The 27509-nt window shown below is 40.2% G+C and overlaps 1 protein-coding gene across 1 annotated transcript in view; it reads left to right on the forward strand.

Moving 5' to 3' along the window:
- Positions 1-1586: 1586 nt before the first annotated feature.
- The window catches only part of LOC140756866 (uncharacterized), a 70710-nt gene continuing 44787 nt past the window's right edge, over positions 1587-27509 (forward strand). The window contains exon 1 of the mRNA XM_073092398.1: positions 1587-3624. Within this exon, the coding sequence (XP_072948499.1) occupies positions 1966-3624 (1659 nt within the window). The 5' untranslated portion in view covers positions 1587-1965. The remainder of the gene's footprint in view (positions 3625-27509) is intronic.

Below are 27509 nucleotides of genomic sequence, written 5' to 3' on the forward strand. Positions count from 1 at the left end.
AAATTCATCATTTAGATATCTGTCTGGCCGGGGATCGAACCCTTTGCGCGTCAGATCGGTATGTTGACCGCTCCGCTACGCGGGTCGTCAATGATATATATAATACATAAGTTTGAAACATTACCCTCCACAGTAAAATTAAAACAAAATAAGTTTAAAAGGTGGTAGAACCCTTTGTGATTCGACTCCGGCAGCACCACCGCCACACCTATTTCTGTTAAGCTAACAGCAGTGTAGCGTTGCCGTGTTCTGGTTTCAAGTGTGGTAAGGGAGACATAATTTTCCGAGGCGTTTCAGGGTTAGCGGCGCATCTGTGGCCGACCTCAGGTAGGTATCTAATCTTGTCTAGGATTGACTGCAGATGTCCATAGGCAGCAGTAGCTACTTAACATCAGGTGGACTGCATGCTTGTCTGCTACTTCTATAATTATTATATATTAAAAAAAAAACATTCTCAAAGAAATGCTAATTTGAGAAATCCGTACTTTGACGAGAGAGAGAGAGAGATGTAAATACTTTATTATTTCATTAGAAGTCATTAAGAATTGATGATTTTTACATTGAACTAAATTTTGTGACCTACATTTTTAATTTATTTCAATTTTAACCTACTCTTACTTTCGAATTATATAATTTTCTAATTTTAGTACTAATTAATTAAATTTTGTAAGCGTAATGACTTTATGCTAATAGTGCTGACATCTATGTTTCTGTATTGAAAAGTAATTTTCCTTATTTGTTAACAGATGTCGCAACAAGCAACAAGTTATAATAAAAATAATAGCAGTACGGTAATAGAGTGTTAATGTATATCTCAAAAAATACTATTATCAAATTATATTTTACCTCTTTATATTACAGTTATAAAATTATAGAACAAAGCCTAAAATTAAATATAGATAACGTTGCCTATACTTTAGTTTGAAGCTTCTAGTAGTTGTTTTCGGAAAGTCAGTTGATCATAATTTTAATACAAGGCTCTTTCGCTAGATGGCGATATTAACATATTGTATTAAAACATTTTACCAGACGTTCTAATGGTAGTATAATTATATTTTAAAACGTTTAAGGATTTATAATAATCAAATGCTTACTAAAATATAAAATAATTGCTTTTCCAATTTATAGAAATATTGAAGTACACATTGCACCGATTTTTATATCGAGTATCCGAACGTTGATTACATGAAAACATTTGTCAGCTGGCGTTGGGAAATATTACCCAGAAAATGGGGAAATTTGAAGATTTATTTGTATTGTTGCATTTTATATTTTGTTAATTATGTAAAGTAAGTGTATTAAAAGTTGGCTTAGATATATTAACAATTGTGTTATTAGTATGCAACGTCATGTGGAAGATACCTTACAATACCTACTTAGGTACTTAACACTTTTAATTGCTTATTAAAATATGATTTATTTTAATTAATAGTATTTAAATTGAATAATGAGTTGAATATTTTATTGTAATAAACAAAGAAATCAATAGTCAAGTAGGATTATTAAAATTTATTGGGAGATTTTGTATCGAAGTATGACAACTGACAATTACGAAAGTGCCATGCCCCTTGTTTCGTTTGATTTGATACGAAACGACGAGTAACATCGACAACTGTTTATGTAAACTTTCTGTCAAGCGTACTGGATGCCTATCTGTGTAGTTTCAAAATAGTTCCTCAGAATAACAAAGTAGTTGTGCTACTTGGCTGGATGAAGTGATAATAGTGCTTTGTTTATTTAAAAAAATAAAAAGACAGTGCTTCCTGTGACTGTGCTCCAAAAAAAAAAGTGCAACAGGTTCATTCTAAAACATGATACATCTGTTCTGTTTTCAAACACCCTTCTAATAACAAAGTGATATTTCTAGTGTTAAAAACGGAATAAATTTGCAAATATTACGGTGTTACATAAAAAGTACTGATAAGTGTTTGCTTTCTTAAAAATGTATTTCGTTTTCATGAAATAATGATATCGTCCAAAAACAGAGTGCAGGCAATAAAGAGTAAATTCGAAAATTTGAACGTGGAACACGAGTCTGTGGCGAAAAAAAATAATATAACCGCGAAACAGTTGTGCGTACAAGAGGTAGATTATCCCGAAAAGTTAAAAGGCAATAAGGATAATGAAATTGGTAATTTTACCAAAAACACGTCATCGCACGATAAATATAATCCCGCGGAAAATACCATTCAATGTCCAAAACCGAATAGTAGTTATTTACACGGTAAAAATGACTTAAAATCGTGTGACTCAAAAACGTCATTGACACGACAGTCGAGTGACCCGGGCAAGAAGTTACACCGAAGTCACGCGTTCCGCTGTGACCGGAGTCAGAAGATCAACCACAGTCCAAAACGTCACGGAAGTTGTAACGGTAGGTCAGAAACCAGTGACTTTTCTTACAAAATGGGTGAACGAAAGCTCACGAAGGAGCGATTGAAGTTGTTGGGTGACTTCATCGAGGAGCAGATGAAGAAAGACAAGTTTCCTGTTACAGTTGACGCTGTTATTGTTGGTCAGGTACGAGACGTGAGGGAAAGGGTTTCAATACCCGACTCGGAGGTACCCAAACATATTCTAGACCAATACGCTAAGGTTGTGAAAACTAAATCCACTGAGAAGCAAGATGCTATGACTGATAGCGGAGTAAGTTCTGAAACAGAGAATTTGGAAGATGAAAAGACTAGTAAATTCAAACAACTAGTCGCTCAGTACGAAAAGTCTGAACCATCTGACACCTCCAGAGAGACATTATCTATCAAATCTGATGATATCCCAAAAATTCCCAAAGAAATAAACAAGTCAGAAATATCTGAAGCTAACGAAAGTGTTTCAAATAACGAAAGCAGCGACACAACGGATAGTAACACAAATCTGGCTAATATGAACGATCTCTGTGCTTCAAGCGAAACAATGAGGTTAGAGAAAAAGAACCCACATCTAAAACTAACGGATACACTCAAAAAGGCATTAAAGCAACCCTTACCGGCCGGACCACCACCTAAAAAGCCTCCGAGAACGTTCGGAGTGATCCCAGAGTCTCCAAAACAACGAAAAGATCCTCGAAAAATGCTAGAAAAGCTCGAACAAGTGCTCGAAAAGCGCGAAGCTGAGAAATCTAAACACAATAGCCATACTGAATCCAAAGAGAGAAAGCCAAAAGAAATGCACTACCTCTGTACAGAGATTTTAGACATCGCACAACGGACTTTACCCATTCAAAGCAACTTAGACCCGTTTTCCAAATGCCTCAACTCGTTAAACTGTGCCATAGTAACGAACAACTCAATGAGTAGCTTGCCATACACAAGATTAAACTCTGACCCTAATTCCATAGGTAATAGCTGTTCATGCAGCAACGATTGCTTGGACATTAAGAATTCAACGTTTAACGAAGAAAGATGTAATAAATGCAAAAGTAACGAAAAAGAAGGAGGATTTATTTGTCATTTGAATTGTAAATGCAAGGCATCGAGATCTGAGTTCTTTGTAAAGGAGCATATATATGATGTGCCGTGTTTTGAGGGTTCAGACGGTAACGATAGAAGCCAATATGGAACGTTGAACTCGTTGCAGACTAGCAAGAGTATGGATGATCTGCGTAGCCACAAGATTGTAGCTGAGGTGAGTTGTTTTAACACATTTTTTTCTTTTTTTATAATATAGGAGTAGCAGACAAGCATGCAGTCCACCTGATGGTAGCTATTGCCACCCATGGACATGTCTAATTAACCTCAGATAGAATTAGATATTCCTATCTCAGATTGACCACAGATGTGCCGCTAACCTTGAGGACTAAGCTGGAACGCCTCGAAAAGTATGTCTACCTTACCTCACCCTTCAAACTAGAATACAGCGTTTAACACTACTGAACATAAGAAGAAATAGGTGTGGCGGTGGTGCCGCCGGAGTCGAACCTCAAAGGGTTCTACCAGTTTCATAAATAATACTGATGCCCAATAAATTATTTCGTTTAATCTGGCAGTACTCATGGTTAGGTGCCAGAGTTCACACCTATTTCTGTTTTAACAGCAGTGTTAAGCGCTGCTGTGTTCTGGTTTGAAGTGTGGTAAGGGAGATATACTTATTTGAGGCGTTACAACTTAGACCTCTGCGGTAGCTACAGGTATGGTCCATCTCATATAGGATTCAAATTATATGGGGGTGATTACAGATGTCCATGAGCAGTAGCTACTTACCATCAGATGGACTGCATGGTCATTAAATTTGCTACTTATATATTGTATAAAAAGCAATATTACTTACTCTAAGTATGCATGTTATAGAATTACATTAATTTAAATTATGGGATAATGATTTCCACATGTGCACATGATGTTTTTTCCTCAAGATATGTAGAAATACAAAAACATATGTGATAATAATGCATATAAACATTACATACATAATATACTTTGATAACAACATATAACCTCTTCTTAATTGTCTGTTTATCTTTAAGTATAAAAATTGTGTATCCGTATGTTTAAACTCGAAAGTTGATGGATTTACTTCAAATGTTCACACAGCATTGCATTTTTCTTTAAGAGATTTTATATATACTTTATTCTGGTTCCCATGGGAACATGATAGGAGTAACACTTCCTTTGTTGAATGATGTGTTTTTTTAATGAAGCTATGTTCTCTAGAATGTTTTTATTTACTTCCCTTACCATCATCATCATAATTTATTTCGGACAATATAAAAAAGATACAAAAGTATAATTGAATAATACTACCCTTAATAATACTAGCATTTGCTAGTGAATTTGTATGCGTAGAACATATCATCATAATACAATTTTATTTTAATACAAACTTTCAACCCTTATATAACCCTTTTATGGATGGAACAATCCTTTCTAAGTGGATCCTTACGCCATAAAAGGTGTCTTTGTCCAAATTTCATGTTTCTATCTTCAGTAGGTTAGGCTCTGTGATGATGATTCAATTAGTCAGTCAGTCTGTCAGGACAATGTAAGCGTGTGTGTACTTATATACTCACATAAAGAGTTATTCTTCTTTAGTGTAAATAATAAAATATATTTCTATACATTGAAACAAATTTTAACTCAGCAAATGACTAAACAAAACTTATCATCAACCCATCAATGTTCCACAGCTGGGCACGGGTCTCCTCTCAGAATGAAAAGGATTAGGCCATAGTCCACCGCGCTGGCCAACTGTTAATTGGTAGACTTCACATACATTTGAAAACTCTCTCCTCATCTGTTATCCTTCACCGTTAAGCAAGTGATAATGATTTTCTAATATGCACATAACTTTGAAAAATTAGAGGTGCCTGGAATTAGAACTTCAGACCCCTTGATCAAGAGGCTTAGTTTCTTAACCACTAGGCTTAACTAAAACAAAAGTAAATACCACAAATGCAAAATTATGAGTTACATCTGAATGCGTAACGTACCAAGTTAGAACTTATGTGCTACATGCTATGCTAACTAGAGAATTATAATAAACGAGCTTTTGCCCGCGGCTTTGCTCGCGTTACGAAGTAGTATTTTCATCCCCTATTTTATCCCCTTGGGGGTAGAATTGATCAAAATCCTTTCTTAGCGGATGCCTACGTCATAACACCTAGCTGCATGCCAAATTTCAGCCCGATCCGTCCAGTGGTTTGGACTGTGCGTTGATAGATCACTATGTCAGTCAGTCACCTTTGAGTTATATATATTTAGATGTGACAAAATCGACGCCTTAAAAATACAGCCTATGTCACTCCCACAATTTAGACGAAACCAAAGACACCTCATATGTTAATCCGTCAAGCCGTTTGTGCTGCAGCGTGACACAGAATGACACATACATACACACGCTCGAACATTACCCTCCGCAATAATATAGTCTGATTTGTTTTCTCAGATCGAGAAGTATAATTTCTATAACTAAATATTTTTTCTTAAGAAAACCACATTTGATATTACTAATACAGTAACTAAATGACTCATTAGTCATGTTATCGGCCCATTGTATTATCGTGCAATTAAAATATATAACTGCACAATGCTTTTGTTTTACTAATGATGGATTACATATTATATGGTGTAGGTTAGCCCATTCATCTATTACTGGTATGGTTAATCAGAATAATTAGGATGGTATTGAATTTGAAGTTGGTAGAACCCTTTGTGGTTCGACTCCGGCGGCACCACCGCCACACCTATTTCTACCTAATAACAGCAGTGTTAGGCGCTACTGTGTTCCGGTTTGAAGGGTGTGGTAAGGGAGACAGACTTTTCCGAGGCGTTCCAGCTTAGTCCTCAGGGGTAGCGGCGCATCTGTGGCCGACCTCAGGTGGGAATATCTAATCGTATCTGGGGTTGATTACAGATGTCCATGGGCGGCAGTAGCCACTTACCATCAGGTGGACTGTATGCTCGTCTGCTACTCCTATATTATAAAAAAAAATGTAAAATGTAATTTCTTTCCTTTTTTATGTTTGACCCTAACGATGGAGCAGACGTGCTATGATGGAAAGTAGTCAACGTCGCCTATGAACATTTGCAACACTTTGCCGGAGTCGAACCGATTTTAATACCTTCAGATAACATACTAAATTGTCAAATTTCGATCTTAGTTAAGCAACATTTTGATGGATTGCTTATTAACAATGGTCATTAGTTGCCTAACATATAGGAGATTTAGTTAGTTACCCTAACTTAAAGTTACTCAACGCGTGGCAACGGAGCATGACGCGAGGTCGACACGCGTGGTCGGATGGGAACCGCCCCCATAGTGGCGTACGATCACTTGATATGCTGGGATCGAATTATCCTTTGGAATTGTCGAGAACCTGTATTTAGAGGGGTTTTAGTTGATGTAGCTGAGGTTTTTAATTTAGTTTTTTAAACGTAGAACCCTTTGTGGTCCGACTCCGGCGGCACTACCGCTACACCTATTTCTGTTATAACAGCAGTGTTAGGCGTTGTCGATTGATATATACGATCGAATTGAGAAACCTTTTTTGAATTCGGTTAATAATAAAAACAGTTATAGCTATCCTCCGACTGATTCAAGTGAGGAAAATATTTTTAATCCATCATATGACGAATAATTCTAATAATTAAATAAGGTTTTCATACGTATGATGGTAGTATGTGATGTAATTAATTATATGTTTTACCTATTATCTTTTATATGCGGCTTTGCCCTGTCAGAGGTCGACGGCAATAGTTGTTTTTATGTATCGCTCGGGAACAGCACTTTTTCGGGGTGGAAGGTACCCTATGTCCTTTTCTGGACCTTTGACAACGTGTGTACAAAATATCATGACAATCGGTTTGACCTACAATTCAGAACACAGCAGCGCTATATTGCTGATATATAAAGAAGAAATGGATGTGAAGATGGAGCCGCCGGAGTCGAACCACAAAATGTTCTACAATCTTTAAGTCATCTACATCAACAACTCATTACTGTCCCACTGCTGATCACGGGTCTTCTCTCAGAATGAAAAGGATTAGGCCATAGTCCACCGCGCTGGACAAGTGCGAATTTATAGACTTTTTTTGGACATTACTCAGATTTCCTAATGATGTTTTCCTTCACAGTTTTTAGCAAGTGACAATTAATTTCTAATACGCACATATTTTTGTAAAATCAGAGTGTGTCTGGGATTTTAACTTCGGATCTCCTCGATTAAGAGGCCGGGTTTCTTACCATTACTCTATAATTCCTTTTACTTAATTGACTTAAAAAATACTCAACATTATTTATTAAGAAATCTACAAATAATAATTATATTTCTTAGTATAAAATAATTCTTCGACTCGTACTTGGCGTACGAGTCGAACTCGCATATGAAGGGTTCCGTATCATCGATATTTTTTTATATTTTTAGTATTTGTTGTTATAGTAGCCCCTGAAGTAAATACGTTGTGAAAATGTATTCAATTGATAAAGCGAAAAACGTCAAAAATAGTGGTTTCTTGTATGGAAACTTCCATTTATTTTAAACTTTTTTTGCATTTTTAGTATTTGTTGTAATATCAGCCACCCTTATATATATATTCTGTAAAAAAAAATTAAGTTTCTATCTATTACGGTTCAGGAGATAGAGCACTGACAGACGGACAGACGGACAAACGGACAGACGGACAGACAGCGAGTTCTTAGTAATAAGGTTCCGTTTCTACGGAACCCTAAAAACGCATTATTATGATCGGAAATATGTTTTATAATCTTCCGACACCATAATTGTAGGGTTTAACTTTTTACTACAAACTCATTCTTACAAATGAGATTACACATACCAGGTATGATGAGATGTCATTATGTCATTTGATTACATTTGTTTTCTGTTATAACAGCAGTGTTAAGCGCTTGCTTTGGTTTGAAGGATGTGGTAACGGAGCCTTATCCGAGGCAGTCCAGCTTAGTCCTCTAGGGTAGCGGCTCTTCTGTGACCGATTTTAGGTAGGACTTGAATCTTATCTGGGGTTGATTATCTTACATATAAAATTCTCGTGTGACAATGTTAGTTACTCCTCCGAAACGGCTTTACCGATTTTTATCAAATTTTATATGCATATTCAGTAGGTCTGAGAATTGGCTACTATATATTTTTCATAACCCTAAGTGATAAGGGTTGTTCACCCTTCACATTTTTTTATTTATATGGCAACACAACGTTTGCCGGGTCCATAAGCGGTAGTGGCCATTCTTTAGATAGACTTCTTGCTCACTTGCTACTTCTATATTATAAAAAACTGTGAGAGGAGGCCCGTGCCAAGCAGTGGAACAGTAATGGCCGACCATGTCACTAATACAAAAGATGTATAGCCAAATGATTTGCACTTCGCTCCATCAATTTCACCGCGAGACAATTTTCGCGACCTTAAAAACATTTTGATTGTGTCATTAGAAACTTGTCAGCGTTAGAAAGTGACTAGCCTTAACTGGTAGAGAAAAGTATACACGGATTGCATGGGCCTAGAGTGTCTTGGATAAGATATTAATATTTAATCCATATTAATATTAATATTCAATCCATCCAGTAAGCCTTTTTTTGTTGACGAGGGGGAAACCTTCAAAAGGTACCCGACGCCATCGGAGTGACACCGGGTTATGTGGGATTTTTACCGCACTAAAACCCCCCCGGTGGCCGTCCTCAGCGTTTGTTGGAGAACTCCGGGATCTCCAACGGAACACAACCGGAGTCCTCCTAACGCGATGCCCTTCTATCGGGCTCTGCCCTGGGGGGGGGGGGAGCAATTTACGCTCCTCTCACATCCCCTGGTGATTACAGCGATATGCGACCACACAAACCGCTATCCTTACCGGGGTCGCTTGCTGGACGGTTTGAGCTCTCACTCTTGCCGCCCGCAACCCCGGAAGCTCCTTTTAGTCGCCTCTTACGACAGGCAGAGGATACCGTAGTCCTATTCTGGTCCCGGTACTACAGGGACACCATCCAGTAAGCCTACAAAGATCAAATTTGAGATTTTCTTCATCCTAGATGTTGTTAAATTTCGATCCTTGGTAGGTAAAGATTGGATAGATAGATATTATTAACGGACGATAGAAGAGGTAATAGTTTAGATAGTGTCTAGCCTTAACTGGCAGTTATAAGTAAGCACGGATTGAATGGGCTTTGAGTCTCTTAGAAGATAGTTTGAAGGTGGTAGAACCCTCTGTGGTTCGACTCCGGCGGCACCACCGCCACACCTATTTCTGCTTAATAGCAGCAGTGTTAAGCGCTGTTGTGTTCTGATTTGTTAACCAATAAGGAATTCTAATTTCAAATAAGGAGGAGATTCTTAACACGACTGTATTTTTAAAATATTTTACTAGCTTTTACCACCGACTTCTCTCGTGGTCAGTATTTTTATCTATCCCTCGGGAACGGTACTTTATTCCGGCATAAAATATACCCTGTTTCCTTTTCTGAACCCCTGACAACGTGTGTACAAAATTTCATGACAATCGGTTATGTAGTTAAGGCGTTAAAGTGTAACAAACAAGGAAACAAACACACATTCACATTTATAACATTAGTTAGGATTCAATTTGCAAATCATTTAAAATTCGCATATGTCTTGAGGAGTCAATAGTTTCGGTGCCATCACATAGTAGGTACGACCAATATTCTTGAATGGTGTCAACTCAAGTGTTACAATACAACTATTCAATGAGAGTATGACGTAGGGTTGCCGCCCATAAGAATATAATATAGTCTTACTATATATTTTTTCTTTATAATATTCGAGTAGCAGACGAGCATGCAGTCCACCATTTTTTTTATAGGAGTAGCAGACGAGCATGCAGTCCACCTGATGGCAAGTAGCCACTAGCCAACGTTATGGTGCCGATTTTTGTCAAAAATCTGTACATGGGCGGCAGTAGCCACTTAGCATCAGGTGGTACAGGTTTTGAAGGTGGTAGAACCCTTTGTGATTCGACTCCGGCGGCACCACCGCCACACCTTTTTCCACATAATAACAGCAGTGTAGCGCTGCTGTGTTCTGGTTTGAAGGGTGTGGTAAGGGAGACATACTTTTCCGACGCGTTCCAGCTTAATCCTCAGGGGTAGTGGTGCATCCGTGGCCGACATCAGGTATAATCATATCTGGAGTTGTACAGATGTCCATGGGCGGCAGTAGCTTACAATCAGGTGGACTGCATGCTCGTCCGCTACTCCTATATTATATAAAACTACAAAATCGTGACAACCCTATGACATGTCTGGGTACCGTTCTCTGTACCCACTGAACAATTATTTGTTCAACATTCACTACGCGATTTTGAACATTAAAATTGTGGTTTAAGACCCACTTTACCGCAGCAAAAATCTCCCACATGGTGAGAAAGTATCAGTTATATTTTGAAGCTTAGTGTCTTAAGAATAAGTATGGGTTTTGTTTGAATGTGTTTTGTATGACTTTTTTTGATAATTGTCACCTAGTTATCAACGGCTTTTATGTAGATTAGTGGATGTTATATCAGTTGTAATGAAATAGACTCCGCATAGATTTTTTGTTGTGAGACTCCGATAGACTCCGAATTGATTTGTAGAATATTTTTCATGTATGCATTGAACGTGGGTACAGTGTTGCTTTTTTATAATATAAGAGTAGCAGACGAGCATGTAGTACACCTGATGGTAAGTGGCTACTGTCGCCCATGGATATCTGTAATCAACCCCAGATAAGATTATCCTTACCTGAGGTTGGCCACAGATGCGTTGCTACCCCTGAGAACTGAGCTGGAACGCCACGGAAAAGTATGTCTCCCTTACCACACCCTTCAAACCAGAACACAGCAGCGCTACACTGCTGTTATAACAGAAATAGGTGTAGCGGTGGTGTCGTCGGAGTCGAACCACAGAGGGTTCTACTACTTTCAAAGATACTAGTTTGAAAGATAGTATATTTTTAATTGGGTCTTCTAGGTGGGGCTGCTGTCAAAGTCATTTTTTAGCATACCAGCTTGTAAGACAGTATATTTATTTGGGTCCGCTAGGTAGCGCTGCTCTCGTCTATTTTTGTGGTAGATCTGTTCGAGCTTATAGTTAATTATATAAAAACGATTAGTTCACTTCGTGCGTTGTTACTTTTATTAATGAGAATATGACTACCTTGGCCGGCCGGTTTTACATCCTGTAATTTGCGATATCTACTAGTTGGTAGAGGGATTGCGTTGGAGAATTAATATGTAACATATGGTTTGCGTGCGGCGATGCTTTGGCGCTTTACTATTAGGTATAATGTATTTTCTTCAAAATTAGCCTTTTCCTTTAGTTTGTCATATATCATTACTTTCCAGAATTTGATCCTTATAAGTGACTCTATCCGATGATGGAATAATAAAGGATGTGCTTTTTTTTTCAAAATGAACTCGTTTGATTCCCGGTTAGGGAAAGAGATATTATAAAAAACGAATGATGCAGTTTTAGTTTTTATCAAAATCGGCCACGTATCTCCTTTCAGCATTTTTCGATAATCCTTATAGATAAGGATTTGACCCTGCTGGCCCGTTTGAAAAATTCACTCTGTATATATGGTACTTATATCAAAAAGCAATTATTACAATGTTTGCCAACTTATACTTCTGGAGTAATGGCCACCAGTGGCCAACCTCAAGTCAGAATTCAATCTAATTAGGGATTGATTACAGATGTCCATGGGCAGCAGTGGCCACTTACCATCAGGAGGACTGCATGCTCGTTTACTATTCTTCTATGTATATAAAAATGAATGTTTGTCTGTATGTCATTCATGGAATCGTAAACTATGCATTTGATCAGGTGATGACCTTAAGCAAAGTTGTGCATGAGCTTACGAAGGTCTCGAGTTGGTACGGCCAATTTTCGACAGATGACGCCACTGTCATCCCAATGAAGGTATGAATACATATTTTCATTGATTAAATTCAATGAAAATATGTATTTTCAGTTGTGTGTCAAGTTTTTTTTAAAACGCGGGCGAAGCCGCGGGTTTTACTAGTATATTATAAAAAATGTGTAGCAGTATTACCTCCTCAGTTGAATTATTCTCTATAATTACAAAAAATCATATAGAAATCACGTTATAACTGTTCTCAGTAAACAAACGTTACAAGGTCTAACATATCGGTTAAATGCACGAAGATTTATTCAACTACTCAACTGTAGTTGTGATATGTTTCAACATTCATAACGTGTAATCGTATCATACGTGGCATTGACTACTTATAGTCCGCGTGAACAGCTAGTCCGCTTTGAACATAGAAATGAATCGCGTCGCCATAGTATGACTACATCTGCTCGCAACTTCAGAGCGGACTGGCAGTTTGGCGCGGACTATACCTATATTACCAGGTGAACTACATGCGTTTGCTAAAACCACGTTTTCAACTAGGCACAAATTGTAAAATCAAACGACTGCTTTTTGAAATAGTTTGTTACTGCCAAAATTTAGACATATACAACGACACCTCATATGTTAATCCGTCAAGCCGTTTGTGCTGTAGCGTGACAAAGAATGATACATACATATATACTTCCATATATGAAGGTAGTAAACACTTTATGACTCGACTCCGGAGGCACCACCACCACTTATTTCTGCCTAATAACAGCAGTGTAGCAGCGCTGCTGTGTTATGGTTTGAAGGTTGTGGTAAGGGAGACATACTTATCCGAGATGTTCCAATATAGTCCTCAGGGGTAGCAATGCATCTGTAGCCGACCCTAGGTAGGATACTAATCTTATCTGGGTTTGACTACAGATCTACCATGAAGTGGATTGTATGGTAATTAGCTACTTCAATCTTATATATAACATTCTCGTGTCACAATGTTAGTTACCGTACTCCTCCGAAACGGGTTTACCGATTTTCACCAAATTTTATATGCCTATTCAGTAGGTCTGAAAATCGACTACTATCTATTTTTCATACCCCTAAGTGACAAGGGTTGTTCACCCTTAACATTTATTTTTTATTTTCGAATATTTTTTTTCTATAATGTGGCATTTAAAATGCATACGGGTTGTATGAATATTCTTACCCTTTTATCACCAACTCTACTTTTTAATAGGCATTTCAGTAATTTCATCATTTTTCATACCGCTGGATGTTAGATCTTTAAATTTTTTTTATATGGCAACACAAGTTTGCCGGGTCAGCTAGTATTATATACAATAAATATACATACTTACGTACATACATACGCTCGAAAACATTACCCTCCGCAGTCGGATAACAACTTATATTCCGGTCGTAAATCACTATTCACTTTCCTGCTCAACTGAACGCAACGGTTGCGTGTTGACTTTCGCTTCACTCATTCTTCGCTAATAAGCATTGATGGTTTCAGGTTCGGATCCTAGGCAGTTTTGACTTTTCAAATTAATCTGAAGTTATTTATGCTACTTAGTTGTTTCCTGAAACTTAATGTCCATAAACTATAACATAGTGTATGTATGTATGTAAATTCTTAATAATAACATAATTCAAACATAATTCGAAGGTGGTAGAACCCTTTGAGGTTCGACTCCGGCGGCGGCACCGCCACACCTATTGCTACCTAATAACAGCGGTGCTAGGCGCTGCTGTGTTCCGGTTTGAAGGGTGTGGTAAGGGAGACATACTTTTCCGAGGCGTTCCAGCTTAGTCCTCAGGGGTAGCGGCGTATCTGTGGCCGACCTCAGGTAGGAATATCTAATCCTATTTGGGGTTGATTACAGATGTGCATGGGCGGCAGTAGCCACTTACTATCAGGTGGACTGCATGCTCGTCTGCTACTCTTATATTATAAAAAAAAAGTCAAAATTAAAGGATTTCAAAAAAAACTGTCATCCAGCGGCTTCAGGTGGAACCTGTTTTATATGGAGTTGGTTACAGATGTCCGTACGACAGTTACCAATCCACCTGGGATTGGATGCTTGCTCCTTCAATGTCATAAAAAGTTGAAGAATCAAAGCCTCGTTTAATTCTTTGTTGTATAACAAGTAATAACTATTGTTACGGTATTTTGTAACACGTGGGTGCACATGGATGTAACAGTTACGCTTGGTATAAGCGGAATATGTTATGTTATGATTCTCAAAGATGGTAGAACTTCCACGCCTGCGGTAGTGTTCCCAGTCTGTTATATTTGAACTTTGTTAAGGTATATGCAGATGTCCCTGTAGTACCGGGACCAGAATAGGGCTACGGTATCCCCTGCCTATCGTAAGCGGCGACTAAAAGGGCCTTCCGGGGTTGCGGGCGGCAAGAGTGGGAGCTCAAACCGTCCAGGAAGCGACCCCGGGAATCACAGCGCTTTGTGTGGTCGCATGTCGCTGTAATCACCAGGGGATGTGAGAGGAGCGTAAATTGTTCCCCCCAGGGCAGAGCGTGATAGAAGGGCATCGCGTTAGGAGGACACCAGTTGTGTTCCGGAGTCCTCTGAAATAAGAGAGTGAGAACCGGAGTTCTCCAACAAACGCCGAGGACGGCCACCGGGGGGGTTTTAGTGCGGTAAAAGTCCCACATAACCCGGCGTCACCCATGGCGTCGGGTACCTTTTGAAGGTACCCTCGTCAACAAAAAAAAAAAGGTATATGCAGATATCGTAGTCATCTATGAAATCAATTTGACAGGAGCGATATGTAAAGCATTTCTTGTGTTTCCGTGGAAGACCGTGGATGCTAGCTGACATACGTGAGGCGAACATTCAAGTCCTCAGGAGTGGACCATCTGTGATCGGCTCAGGTGGAACCTGTTCTATATCGAGTTAGTTACAGATGTCCATATGGCAGATCGCATTGTACCTTATACGTGTAATACATAAACATTGTTCCCTGCAAAACTTGCTATATTTACTAGCCAATTTCGTAGTGATGATTTTATTTGTAAGTTTGCAAAAATTTTATATTTTTCTTAAATTCGTCATAAGAAGGAACTTAAAAAAACTTGAACTTTCCGAAATATTCGAATGAAAACTTAATGATCATCAACCCATTACTGTCCCACTGCTGCTTTGAAAAATCAGAGGTGCGTGCCTGGGATTGGAACCTCGGACCCCTCGATTGAGAGGCCGAGTTTCTTAACCACTAGGCTATCACTACTGTGATACTAAACTTAATATAGGGCGATGAACTATTTTTGGGCGAGTTAAATTTACAGTTCCGTAGTTTTTATAAATAGACACATCTCCCCATTCTGTCTGTCTGTTCTATTTTGACATGCGTTTGTTTCCGAATTGAGATGTGCTATTTTTGTAATTTTTGGGGGTTGTTCCCCTCGTATGATGTATCTTTAGATTTACAATTATCGAACTGCGGAGGGTAATGTTGTTCGAGCGTATGTATGTATGTGTCATTCTGTGTCACGCTGCAGCACAAACGGCTTGACGGATTAACATATGAGGTGTCGTTGGATTCCTCTAAATTGTGGGAGTGACATAGACTATATTTGTCACATTATTTTTAAGCGGTCGGGTTTCTTATTTTTATAATATTTACTAGTTCCTAAGTTGAATTTTGATGGATTAATTTATTTCTGCATAATAGCAGCAGTTTTGAGAGCAGCCGTGTTCTGGTTTGAAGAGTGTGGTAGGTACATATATTTATCCGAAGCGCTCCAACATAGTCCACAGGGATAGCGTCACACCTGTGGCCGGCCTCAGGTCGGACTCTTATCATATATGGGGGATTACATATGTCTATGGGCGGCAGTGGCCACTTACCATCAGGTGGACTGCATTGCATGCATGCTCGTTTTCTACTTAGCTACTTCTATCTAATATATAAAATTCTCGTGTCACAGTTTTCGTTGCCATACTCCTCCGAAACGGCTTGACCGATTTTGATGAAATTTTTTGTGCTTATCCGGTATCTATGAGAATCGGCCAACATCTATTTTTCATCCCCCTAAGTGATAAGGGTTGTTCACCCTTAACATTTTTTTATTTATATGGCAACACGACGTTTGTCGGGTCAGCTAGTGTTTTATAAAAATCGCGTCGCCTATACAAGCGTAGCTGATAACAATTATGTTAGTAATCTAAAAAGGAATTTCTATTGTTAGCGGTATACAAACAAAACGTCATATTTTAGTAATTGCAGTAGCTAACGGCATGCAGTCCACCTGACAATAAGTCACTACTGTTTGTACATCTGTTATCAACTTCAAACAAGAGTTGAGTACTATATCAGGTTGATTATCGGTCGATGCATTGTTACTATTAGCGATTAATGCCCGTGTTTAATAATCAATCTATCCAATGTTTTACCGACAAGACTGACATGTAACAATTTCTTTTATAGTTGACAGAATTTGTCTAATGCCGATATTTGGTTGTCAAAAATTGGAACAAATTGTACATTTTGTAGTAGGTAGAATTTGTCAATATGTCTTTGGTAGACAAACAATGGATCGATTGATTATTATGACCGGTGTATGTTGGAATGTTTCGTGTAAATTTATCCTCTTATCACAGTTCAAACTAGAATACAGCAGCGCTACACTGCTGTTATAACAGAAATAGGTTTGAAGGTGGTAGAACCCTTTCTGGTTCGACTCCGGCGGCACCACCGGCACATCTATTTCTGCCTCATAACAGCAGTGTTAAGCTCTGCTGTGTTCTGTTTGAAGGATGTGGTAACGGGGATATACTTTTTAGAGGCGTCCCAGCTTAGTCCTCAGGGCTAGTGGCGCATCTGTGGCCGACCTCAGGTAGGAATCCTATCTGGGTTTGATTACAGATGTCCATGGGCGGCAGTAGCCATCAGGTGCTTGTTGCTAGTCGTATATTATAAAAAAAAGGTGTGGCGGTGGTGTCGCCGAAATGTTTTAAATTTATGGGTGTTTGTCCTAAGTACTTTTTTCAAAATCAGTTTTCTATTTTTTGGCTACGCTCTAAAAACAAAAATCTAAATTTTATAAAATGTCTCTTAACGGATTAACACGATACCTTATCGATAACACGATATCAATAACACTGATAAGGTTGCGATAATTACTGTTTTTAGGTTATTAATAATGCTAATCCTGTATAACATTAATTGTAGTGAATATCTTTTGGGAAATCTAGTAAAAGAGAAAGAAATCAATTATAAATGAGTCAGACGTTGATGATGACTTCGCAATTGTACAATTGTACCCTTAAATTTTTTAAACATATTTTTTTATTATTGGACATAATTTGGAACGGAAACTTAAGAAAATGTTAGTAAAGCAAATCAAGCGTGCGTGGGATTCGAACCTCGGTACCCACTGATTGAGAGACAGTTTCTTGTATTTATAATGAAGTAGCAAACGTGTGTGCAGTCCACCTGATGCTAAGTGGCTACTGTCGCCCATAGACATCTGTAATTCATACCTGAGGTTTGCAACACATGCTACCCATGAGGTCCAAGTATATCTAAAAAGAAAAAACAAAGAAACATTTTTATTCGGATAATTGAAACACAAATGAAATAACAGAAAGAGACAAAAATTAAAAAATAATAACGTAAAACAAAAGGAAAAAGACAACAACAACAGGACAATAATTGTATATTCAATTATTACTAAAATATGTGTTGCTACGACCGCGAAAAGGGACAAACTCAGCTTGTGCCACGTGCAGGTAAACTGAGACATCTGTCCCTGTAGTACCGGGACCAGAATAGGACTACGGTATCCCCTGCCTGTCGTAAGAGGCGACTAAAAGGGGTTTCCGGGGTTGCGGGCGGCAAGAGTGGGAGCTCAAACCGTCCAGCAAGCGACCCCGGGAAGGACAGTGGTTTTGTGTGGTCGCATATCGCTGTAATCACCAGGAGGATGTGAGAGGAGCGTAAATTGCTCCCCTCAGGGCAGAGCCCGATAGAAGGGCATCGCGTTAGGAGGATTTCGGTTGTGTTCCGTTGGAGATCCCGGAGTTCTCTACCAAACGCTGAGGACGGCCACCGGGGGGGTTTTAGTGCGGTAAAAATCCCATATAACCCGGCGTCACTCGTCACGCGTCATGGCGTCAGGTACCTTTCGAAGGTTTCCCCCTCGTCAACAAAACAAAAAAAAAAGTAAACTGAGACATGGCGTTGATTTTCAGTTTGCCCCCTGCGTCCGGGCTGCTCGGACGGCTGCTACGCGTATGCTGCCTGTGCCTTATTATCTCGGATAACTATATCTCTCTTACCACACCCTTCAAACCGGAAAACAGCAGCGCTTAACACTGCTGTTATAACAGAAACGGGTGTGGGGCGGTAGTGCCGTCGGAATCGAACCACAGAGGGTTCTTAAAACCACTAGGTTTCTAACTAGGCTATTGTTTGCTCGTCACTGTAGTTCTGGGAACAGAATCCGGTATCTCCTGCCTGTCGTAAGAGGTGTTTAGGTGCGGTAAAAGGGTGCTCTCGGGGTTGCGGGTGGTAAGAGTGGGAGCTCGAACCGCCCGTTCAGCGACCTTGGGAAGATGGCTGTAGTGTGGTCGCGTACCGTCTTACCCACCAGACGGTGTGGCGAGCGTCATGCTCACCTGGGTGGAGTCCGAGGGGGCAACGCGCTAAGAGGACTCCGGTTGCGTTCCTTTGGAGATCCCGAAGTCCTCTACGCAGCGCCGAGGACGGCCACCCGGGGGTTTTAGTACGGTAAGAATCTCACATAACCCCGTGTCGCTCCCACGGCGTCGGGACCCTTTCGGAGGTTCCCCCTTGTTTAAAAAAAGGCTATTGTTTGCTGTGTAGTTTCAACCCTAATTTTAACTGATGTCGGTAACACAGAAGCGACAGAATTAATTAATACTCTGTCAGCTGTCATTGTAATGATAAATGTTCAATTGTTTGCGCTCGTGAGAGATTCCGCGTTGAGAGAAATTGCGGCAAAACATTGGAGATGATAGATTGAAGGTATTGGTTTGGTGGTTTCCTTAGTGAATGGGGTGGTGGAGAAAATCTCGCGGAAACGTACTTACATGAGTTTTTTCTATAATAAAGAAGCATATTATGATCATGTATTGTAAGTGGCGACTGCCGCTAATTGGTAGCAATTGGTTCAAAGGTGGTAGAACCGTTTGTGGTTCAACTCCGGCGGCACCACCGCCACGCCTATTTCTACCTAATAACAGCAATGTTAGGCGCTGCTGTGTTCCGGTTTGAAGGGTGTGGTAAGGGGGACAGACTTATTCGAGGCGTTCCAGCTTAGTCCTCAGGGGCATCTGTGGCCGACCTCAGGTAGGAATATCTAATCATATCTGGGGTTGATTACAGATGTCCATGAGCGGCAGTAGCTTACCATCAGGTGGACTGCATGCTCGTCTGCTACTCCTATATTATAAAAAAAAATGACATCTGTATTCTGTATATAAGAATGATTCCTACTTGAAGTTAGACACATGTTCGTAGCTACACCTGAGGTCTAAGTTTGAACGCTTCGAATAAGTACCTATGTCTCTTACCACACCATCAAATATACACCGTTACCACAGAAATAGCTGTGGAGGTGGTGCCTCCGAATCAAACATGATTTGAGTACTATATCAGTTCGATTATCGGTCGATGCGTTGTTACTATTAGCGATTATTGCCCGTTTTTAATAATCAATCTATCCATCGTTTTGCCGACCAAAGATTAAAATTAAAAAAAAATCTTTTCTAGTTGGCAGAAATTGTCTAATGCTGATACAAAGTCAAAAATTGGAACAAATTAGACAATTTCTTGTAGGTAGAATTTACTACAAAATGTTCTACTACCTTTGAGTTATTTTTATGACACGCTTTTATTAACCTTTCTTTGTTAGTTCGCGTGTATGTGAGGGTCAAATCTTGCGACTAGATTTTAAATCATTTAACCCCGAATTTAACCGAGTTGATTTAGTGACGTCATTCTAAATTCATGATGATGGGCCACTTATTTTTATGCACACTTATGGGTATTCAATGATAAGGGTTTTCTGAGAATGATACGAAAAACAAACAAAAAATCCTTTGTTATATGCAGGTTAGTTATTTAAGTTTCCTCACGTCATTTTTTTTTACCGTTAAAGTAATAATTTATTTGAAATACCTACGCATTTAGATTAAAAATATCAAAGGGTTAGAATTCGAACCTCGTACTTCATGTAAGTAAGCATTCCAACATAGGTATCATCATCAACCCATCCCTGTTCCATTGCTGGGCACGGGTCTCCTCTCAGAATGAGCAGGATTAGGCCATAGTCCACCGCGCTGGCCAAGTGCGTATTGGTAGACTTCACATACCATTGAGATTCTTTTTTTTTTATAAATCTCGCATGTATGCAGGTATCTCGCAGGTTTCCTCACGATGTTTTCCTTCACCGTTTAGCAAGTGATAATAATTTCTAATACGCACATAACTTTGAAAAATCAGAGGTGCGTGCGTGCCTGGGATTTGAACTCCGAACCCCTCAATCGAGAGGCCGAGTTTCTTAACCACTAGGCTATCACTGCCTCAACATAGGTATAATCCGCGTAAAACTGCTAGTCCGCTGTGAATATAGAAATAAATCGCGTCGCCATAGCAAATTGTATGACTACACCTGCTCGCAACAACTTCACAGCGGACTAGCAGTTTAGCGATAACTATACTAAGCTATCACTAAATAATATGACGTCACTAAATATTACAATAACCGAAACTGATTCATCTTAACCGATAAGAAACAAAGGAATAGTTGTGTTGACCTGCGATCCTGATTACTCTTTGTATCACTGCCGCTTCTAATTAGTCTAGTATCGATTTGACGTCAAGAGTTTTGGTATAGGGCTGTGCTTTGTCCCTGTACCTTCGGGACCAGAATAGAGCAGTATCCCCTGCTTGTCGTAAGAGACGACTAAAATCCCTCCCGCGTCGCTCCCACGGCACCGGGTGCCTTTTGAAGGAGTCCCCCCTCGTAAACAAAAAAAGGCTCTACAAAAAGATCTCCTCCAAAGCCGACGATGCATTAGCGACTCCTCTGGTGTTGCAAATGTCCATAGGCGATGGTGACTGCTTTTCATCAGGTAGCTTGTTTGCTTCATCATTTAGGTATAAATATAAAAAGGAGAGGTTCTACCACGGATCCTTGCGAGTAGTCACTCAACTGTGGCCTATTTTAAATAGGAGTCTAATCCTGTCTGGAGTTGATTACAGATGTCTTTTGCCGGCAGTAGCTACTAACCAATAGTAGCTTTAAAGGTGGTAGAATGCTTTGTGGTTCGACTCCGGCGGCACCTAGCCACACCTATTTCTGTCTCATAACATCAGTGTTAAACGCTGCTGTGTTTTGGTTTGAAGGGTGTGATAAGGGAGACATACTTTTCCGAGGCATTCCAGCTTAGTCCTTAAAGGTAGCGAAACTGTGGCTGACCTCAGCGAGGAATCTAATTTTATCTGAGGTTAATGCCATGTCCATGGGCGTCAGTAGTCACTTACCATCAGGTATCTCCAAACTCTCGAAATACATTAGTAATAGTGATCAGATGTTTAATTAAAATTCACTAAAGATCATAAGTATGCAAATAAAAAGTGGAAATACGACAATTTCCGACTAATTACAGTAATTGATACAATAATCGTTGTCGTCCTGTTCTCTCAGGACGTTGCGCCGTCGGTAAGTTTCAATGGAGGAAAGTTATAAGTAGCATAGGTATAGTCCGAGCCAAACTTCTAGTCCGGTCTGAAGTTGTTGCGCGCAGGTTTAGTTAGCATATACTCCGTAATGTAAGGGCACATTAAGCCTGCTATGTACCCGCGGGCGAGAGCGGGTAGCGGGTGGGTGCCGGAAGGGCCCCACACTGTCTTCGTTTCACTTATATCAGCAATTTGCTATTGTGACGCGACTCGTTTCCATATTCGGAGCGGACTAGCAGTTTGGCGCGGAATATACAGATCGGTACAACTCGCGGTTGACCCCAAAGACACCTATTTCTACCATATAGCAGCAGTTTCGCTGCTATGATCTGATTTGAAGCGATGTACGAGGCCTCCCAAGTTAGTTCTCCTCAGATCTCTTCCTTAGGCCTCAGGTAGAATTCCAATCCTCAGGGGTCGTTGTCGTCTGATTTTTGACCCCCTCGAGGTACTTATCTCTTCAGAATGAAAGGGGTTGTACGCCACAGTCCACCGCGTTGGTTAAGTGCAGATTATTAGATGGATAGATAGATAGATAGATAGATAGATTAGATATTAGACCTTCAAGACCTTTTTCAAAGATCTTTCAGATATGCCGATTTCCTCACGATGTTTTCCTTTACCGTTTAAGCAAGTGATATATTTTTATTAATTTTGTAAATGGTACGTGCCTGGGGTTGGAACCTTGAACCTCTCGATTAAGAAGCCATGTTATTTAACACTAGGCTATCACGCATCTGTCCCTGTAGTTTCGGGACCAGAATAGGGCTACGGTATCCCCTGCCTGTCGTAAGAGGCGACTAAAAGGGGGCTTCCGGGGTTGCAGGCGGCAAGAGTGGGTAGCTCGAACCGCCCGGTAAGCGACCCCGGGAAGGGCGGCGGTACTCGTATGTGTGGTCGCATATCGTCGTACGCACCAGACGGTGTGGCGAGCGTCAAGCTCACCTGGGCAGAGCCCGACGGGGCAACGCGCTAAGAGGACTCCGGTTGCGTTCCTTTGGAGATCCTGGAGCCCTCTACGCAGCGCCGAGGACGGCCACCGGGGGGGTTTTAGTGCGGTAAAAAAAAAAAAAAAAAGGCTATCACGCATCTGCTGTCGGAGGTACCTGATATGAAATGTATGGGGCCCTGTATAACATAAAAGTATTCTTTAAGCAAATATTGTCAAGGATTTAATCAGTAAAATTTATATAATACCCATTGGTAAAGATATCAGAGAATGAGTTAAGGCTGTAATCCGTAAATAGCTAAGATATTTTAAAGGAAAGCGCTACTGTATTCTGATTGAAATGTGTGGTAAGGGAGACGTACTTATCCGTGGTGTTTGAACTTATTCCTCAGGAGTAATCTTAGTTACGGATCTGTAGTCGACCTCAGATAGTATTCTTATCCTATCTGGGATTGATTACAGATGGATGTTAGTAACCACTTACCATCAGCCGGACCTCATATAGGAATTCGGTCCGACAGATGGTAAGGAGGATGGTAGGAGTAGAAAAATATTTTTTATTCGTTATTATAGGAGCCATTGAATTAAATGTGTTGTGAAAATTTGTACTGTCTACCTATTACGGTTCAATATATAAAGCGAAAAACATCGGAAATAGCGGTTTCTTATTCTCTATTTATTTTCAAGTTTTTTTTGTATTTGATGTTATAGCGGCTACCGTTACACATGCTCTGTAAATTCATGTGTCTATCTATTTCGGCTCATTAGATAGGGCACTCTGACGCACAGATGGACAGTCAACGGATGCTTAGTAATACGGTTTCGTTTTTACCCAAATACCTATACATGTCTGTTTGACCGGGAATCAAACCCAGAACTTCAAGTCGGAAACTGAAGCTACTTAATCGCTCGCACACTACACAGTCCTAATTAATTAATTATAAATCAATTACGTACTTAGGCCAGTGTTTTGAAACCGTGAACCGTGTGCCGGTGACATTGCATGCGTGGAGATAAATGTATTTACATATTAATATAAGATCAATGTTAGTTGTCCGTCATAGAGTTGATAAGTGGCGAAAGGGTTATGTAACGTTAAACGAGTGTGGTTTGGCCCGGGAGGTATTGAGGTAGAGTCCGCGCCAAAGTTCTAGTTCGCTCCGAATGTAGAAACGAGTTGCGTCGCAACAGCAAATTGTAGATATTAGGGGGATAAAGACAGCGCGGGAAAGGCCGCTGCCCGCTCTCGCCCGCGGGTACATAGCTGCGTTAGTGCCAATACGTTACGGAGTATATGCTAACTAAACCTTTTTTTTTGTTTTCGAGGGGGAAACCTTTAAAAGGTACCCGATGACGTGGGAGCGACGCCGGGTTATGTGGGATTTTTACCGCACTAAAACCCCCCCGGTGGCCGTCCTCAACGTCAGTCCGGGATCTCCAATGGAACACAACCGGAGTCCTCTGAGCGCGACGCCCCGGTCGGGCTCTGCCCTGGGGGGAGCACTTTACGCTCCTCCCGCACACCTGGTGTTTACGACGGCATGCGACCACACATGCCGCCGTTCTTCCCGGGGTTGCTCTGGACGGTTCGAGCTCCCACTTTTGCTGCCGGAAACCCCGGAAGCCCCCTTTTAGTCGCCTCTTACGACAGGCAGGGGATACCGTAGCCCTATTCTAGTCCCGAAACTACAGGGACACGCGAACTATACCTACTCGTATGTATATCTCAGGCACTTCTACCAAACATTATTCTATGACCATCAGTTATCATAATGAATTTATTTAATCAATGGGTGATTTGTTTTAATTAGGTTGAGTCAACTGAGTATATTTTTGTTTATTTTGTGATAAACTAAATATAAGACATAATTGAATAATGTTTCATATGTGACATACTAACCGGATGACATAATATTGTATATATAGTTATTTAAACATCATTTGTAATAAATTGCCCATCTCCTTACCCCCATAACGGAGGCTTTGGCGTAGGACACGGGGGCGTCCTACGTCAAAGTAACATTAAGCCTCGAGGTGGCGCGCGGTGTTCCCGCACGCACCTCAAAGATGTCGGGATGGAGTAGCTCCAGCTCCATCCCACTCAGAGACGGGCCCGGTTGTGGGCAGACGCCGTCTTGACCGCGGACGAATGCTTTTAGCGTACCCGCAGTCCCGTCAAGGAGCGTACAGAGGAACGCCGTGGGGTTTTAGCCGGTAGGAGTCCGGCATATCCTCTCCGCTGCCCCCGCGGCTGAGAGGAACCTATGACCGATTTCGGCACGAAAAAAAAACACATGACTGATACTAAGTCTAGTAAGGAGAAGATTAATTACATGAGGTGGTTTTGGCATTTTTTTCAACCCTTCCAACTCCTTGTGGAGAGGTCGACACTTTTTTATATATATAATAATATAGGAGTAACACACAAGCATACAATCCACCTGACGGTAAGTGGCTACTGCAGTCCATGGACAGCTGTAATCAACCCAGAGAAGATTCGTTTCCTACCTGAAGTCTGCTACAGATGCGCCGGTACCCCTGAGGACTAAGTATGCAAGTATGTCTCCCTTATCACACCTTTCAAACCAGAACACAGTAGCGCTAAGTTAGTTGTTTAAAGAGTGAAGTTTGAAGTTGGTAGAACCCTTTGTGGTTCGACTCCGGTGGCACCACCGCCACACCTATTTCTACCTAATAACAGCAGTGTTAAGCGCTGCGGTGTTCCGGTTCGAGGGTGTGGTAAGGGCGACAGACTTTTTCGAGGCGGTCCAGCTCAGTCCTCAAGGGTAGCGGCGCATCTGTGGCCGACCTCAGGTAGGAATATCTAATCCTATCTGTGATTGATTATTGATGTCTATGGGCAGCAGTAGATTTACCATCAGGTGGACTGTATTCTCGTCTGCTACTTCTATATTATAAAAAAAAATACGCATCTCGTATGAATATCGCGTTCTAACTTGACACACTGCCTTATAAATCTCAACGCGCAAGATAACATCTTAACTGTGTTACCATTGTCTTGGGGTCAAGTTATGTTGTAACTAACAACAGTTAAAACAATACACGATAAAACTGATAGTAGAGTAACATGTTACATTATACATACATACGGTTGAATTGTTTTGATAATGACAGAATTACACAGATTCTTTACTTGGTGAAGGTTTTTAGTTTTTTTATTTTTACTTACGTATGTATTTATGTATGTATGTATGTATGGGTGCGTGTATGCGCATGGATGTGTGCGTGCGCCCTTTTGGCCCTTTTTCTTTGGCTCGCCCGGCAGGCCAAACGGCTTTTAACAATAAAAAAAGCCAAATATACGGTCGAATTGAGAAACCTTTTCCTTTTTTGAAGTCGGTTAAAAAGGTGTCGTAAGATTCGTCTGACTATATTTTAAGTCAGTTTTTTTTTATTTTTTTATAAATTACATACAAAAAGCATTATCCTTCGAAGATTATCCTCCTAAGTCTAAAATTAAAGTCTAGACCAACAAATATGAACTAGACGTCACCAAGCGACAGTATTTTCCTCATAGTTTCATATTTCTTCCTGTTGCGACTAATTAGTCAAATTAAATTGACCAGTTCACACAGGAGTTGACCCTCGTGAACTATGTAGGTAGCTAGCACACGTGACTAATATAACATGTGTGATTGAACTAATTCAGGGGAGGTACCACCGTCACACCTATTTCTAGCGTGAAGCGTTTCGGTAGAAGGGTGTGGGTGCTATGTGGTGGGTCCCCATACAACAAACTGGTGTTTTTCGCCATTTTTCGAACAACTATCGAACCGGTAGACAATTCAAATGTTCACAATATATGCTATAATAACCAATGGCTGCTATAATAGCAAATACAAGAAATAAAAAAAAGAAAATTTTGATGGTACGGAACCCGCCGGGTTGATCCGACTTGCACTTGGCCAATAATTACTCTTTGGGTACGAAACCCTAAAAAGCTCATGTTTTATATGGAGTTGGTTACATATGTCCTTTGGCGCCAGTAGCTACTTACCACTAGGTGGACTGCATGCTCGTTTGCTCTTATATTAAACAAAGAAGTATTACATGAGCATGATCTAGGCATACATATTACCGATGTTTAAGGAAGCTACCGTATGCAGTAGTGAGTTGGCTAGGAGCTACTTTCTTTGAACTATCAGTATGTGGCGAGTGACACGCGAAACCGATTCAGCATTACAATAGGCGATGCTTGGCAAAAAGTTGTGTTAGGGCGTTGCCACATTGTAGTGTAATTCATCTATGTAATGTAATGTAATCTAAGAATGAATATGTATATGATTGTATATAATCACTGGACCTCATAGTTTGCAACGAAAGCCAAGGACAAGACATCGGCTAAGTTTGATCACAGGTGGATTGCGTTCCCTACGATTACATTTGTAAACATTAAATATTATGTTATATAAAAAAATGCAAAAAAAATACGTTTCAACATAACACATAGAAACACGACAACACATAGTAAAGATGTAAAAAAACTGTTTCAATCTCTCCTGGGTTAAA

The sequence above is a fragment of the Epargyreus clarus genome, unplaced genomic scaffold, assembly GCF_041222505.1.
Source record: "Epargyreus clarus isolate Ecla_fem2 unplaced genomic scaffold, WU_Ecla_fem_2.2 ptg000036l, whole genome shotgun sequence".
Lineage (NCBI taxonomy): Eukaryota > Metazoa > Arthropoda > Insecta > Lepidoptera > Hesperiidae > Epargyreus > Epargyreus clarus.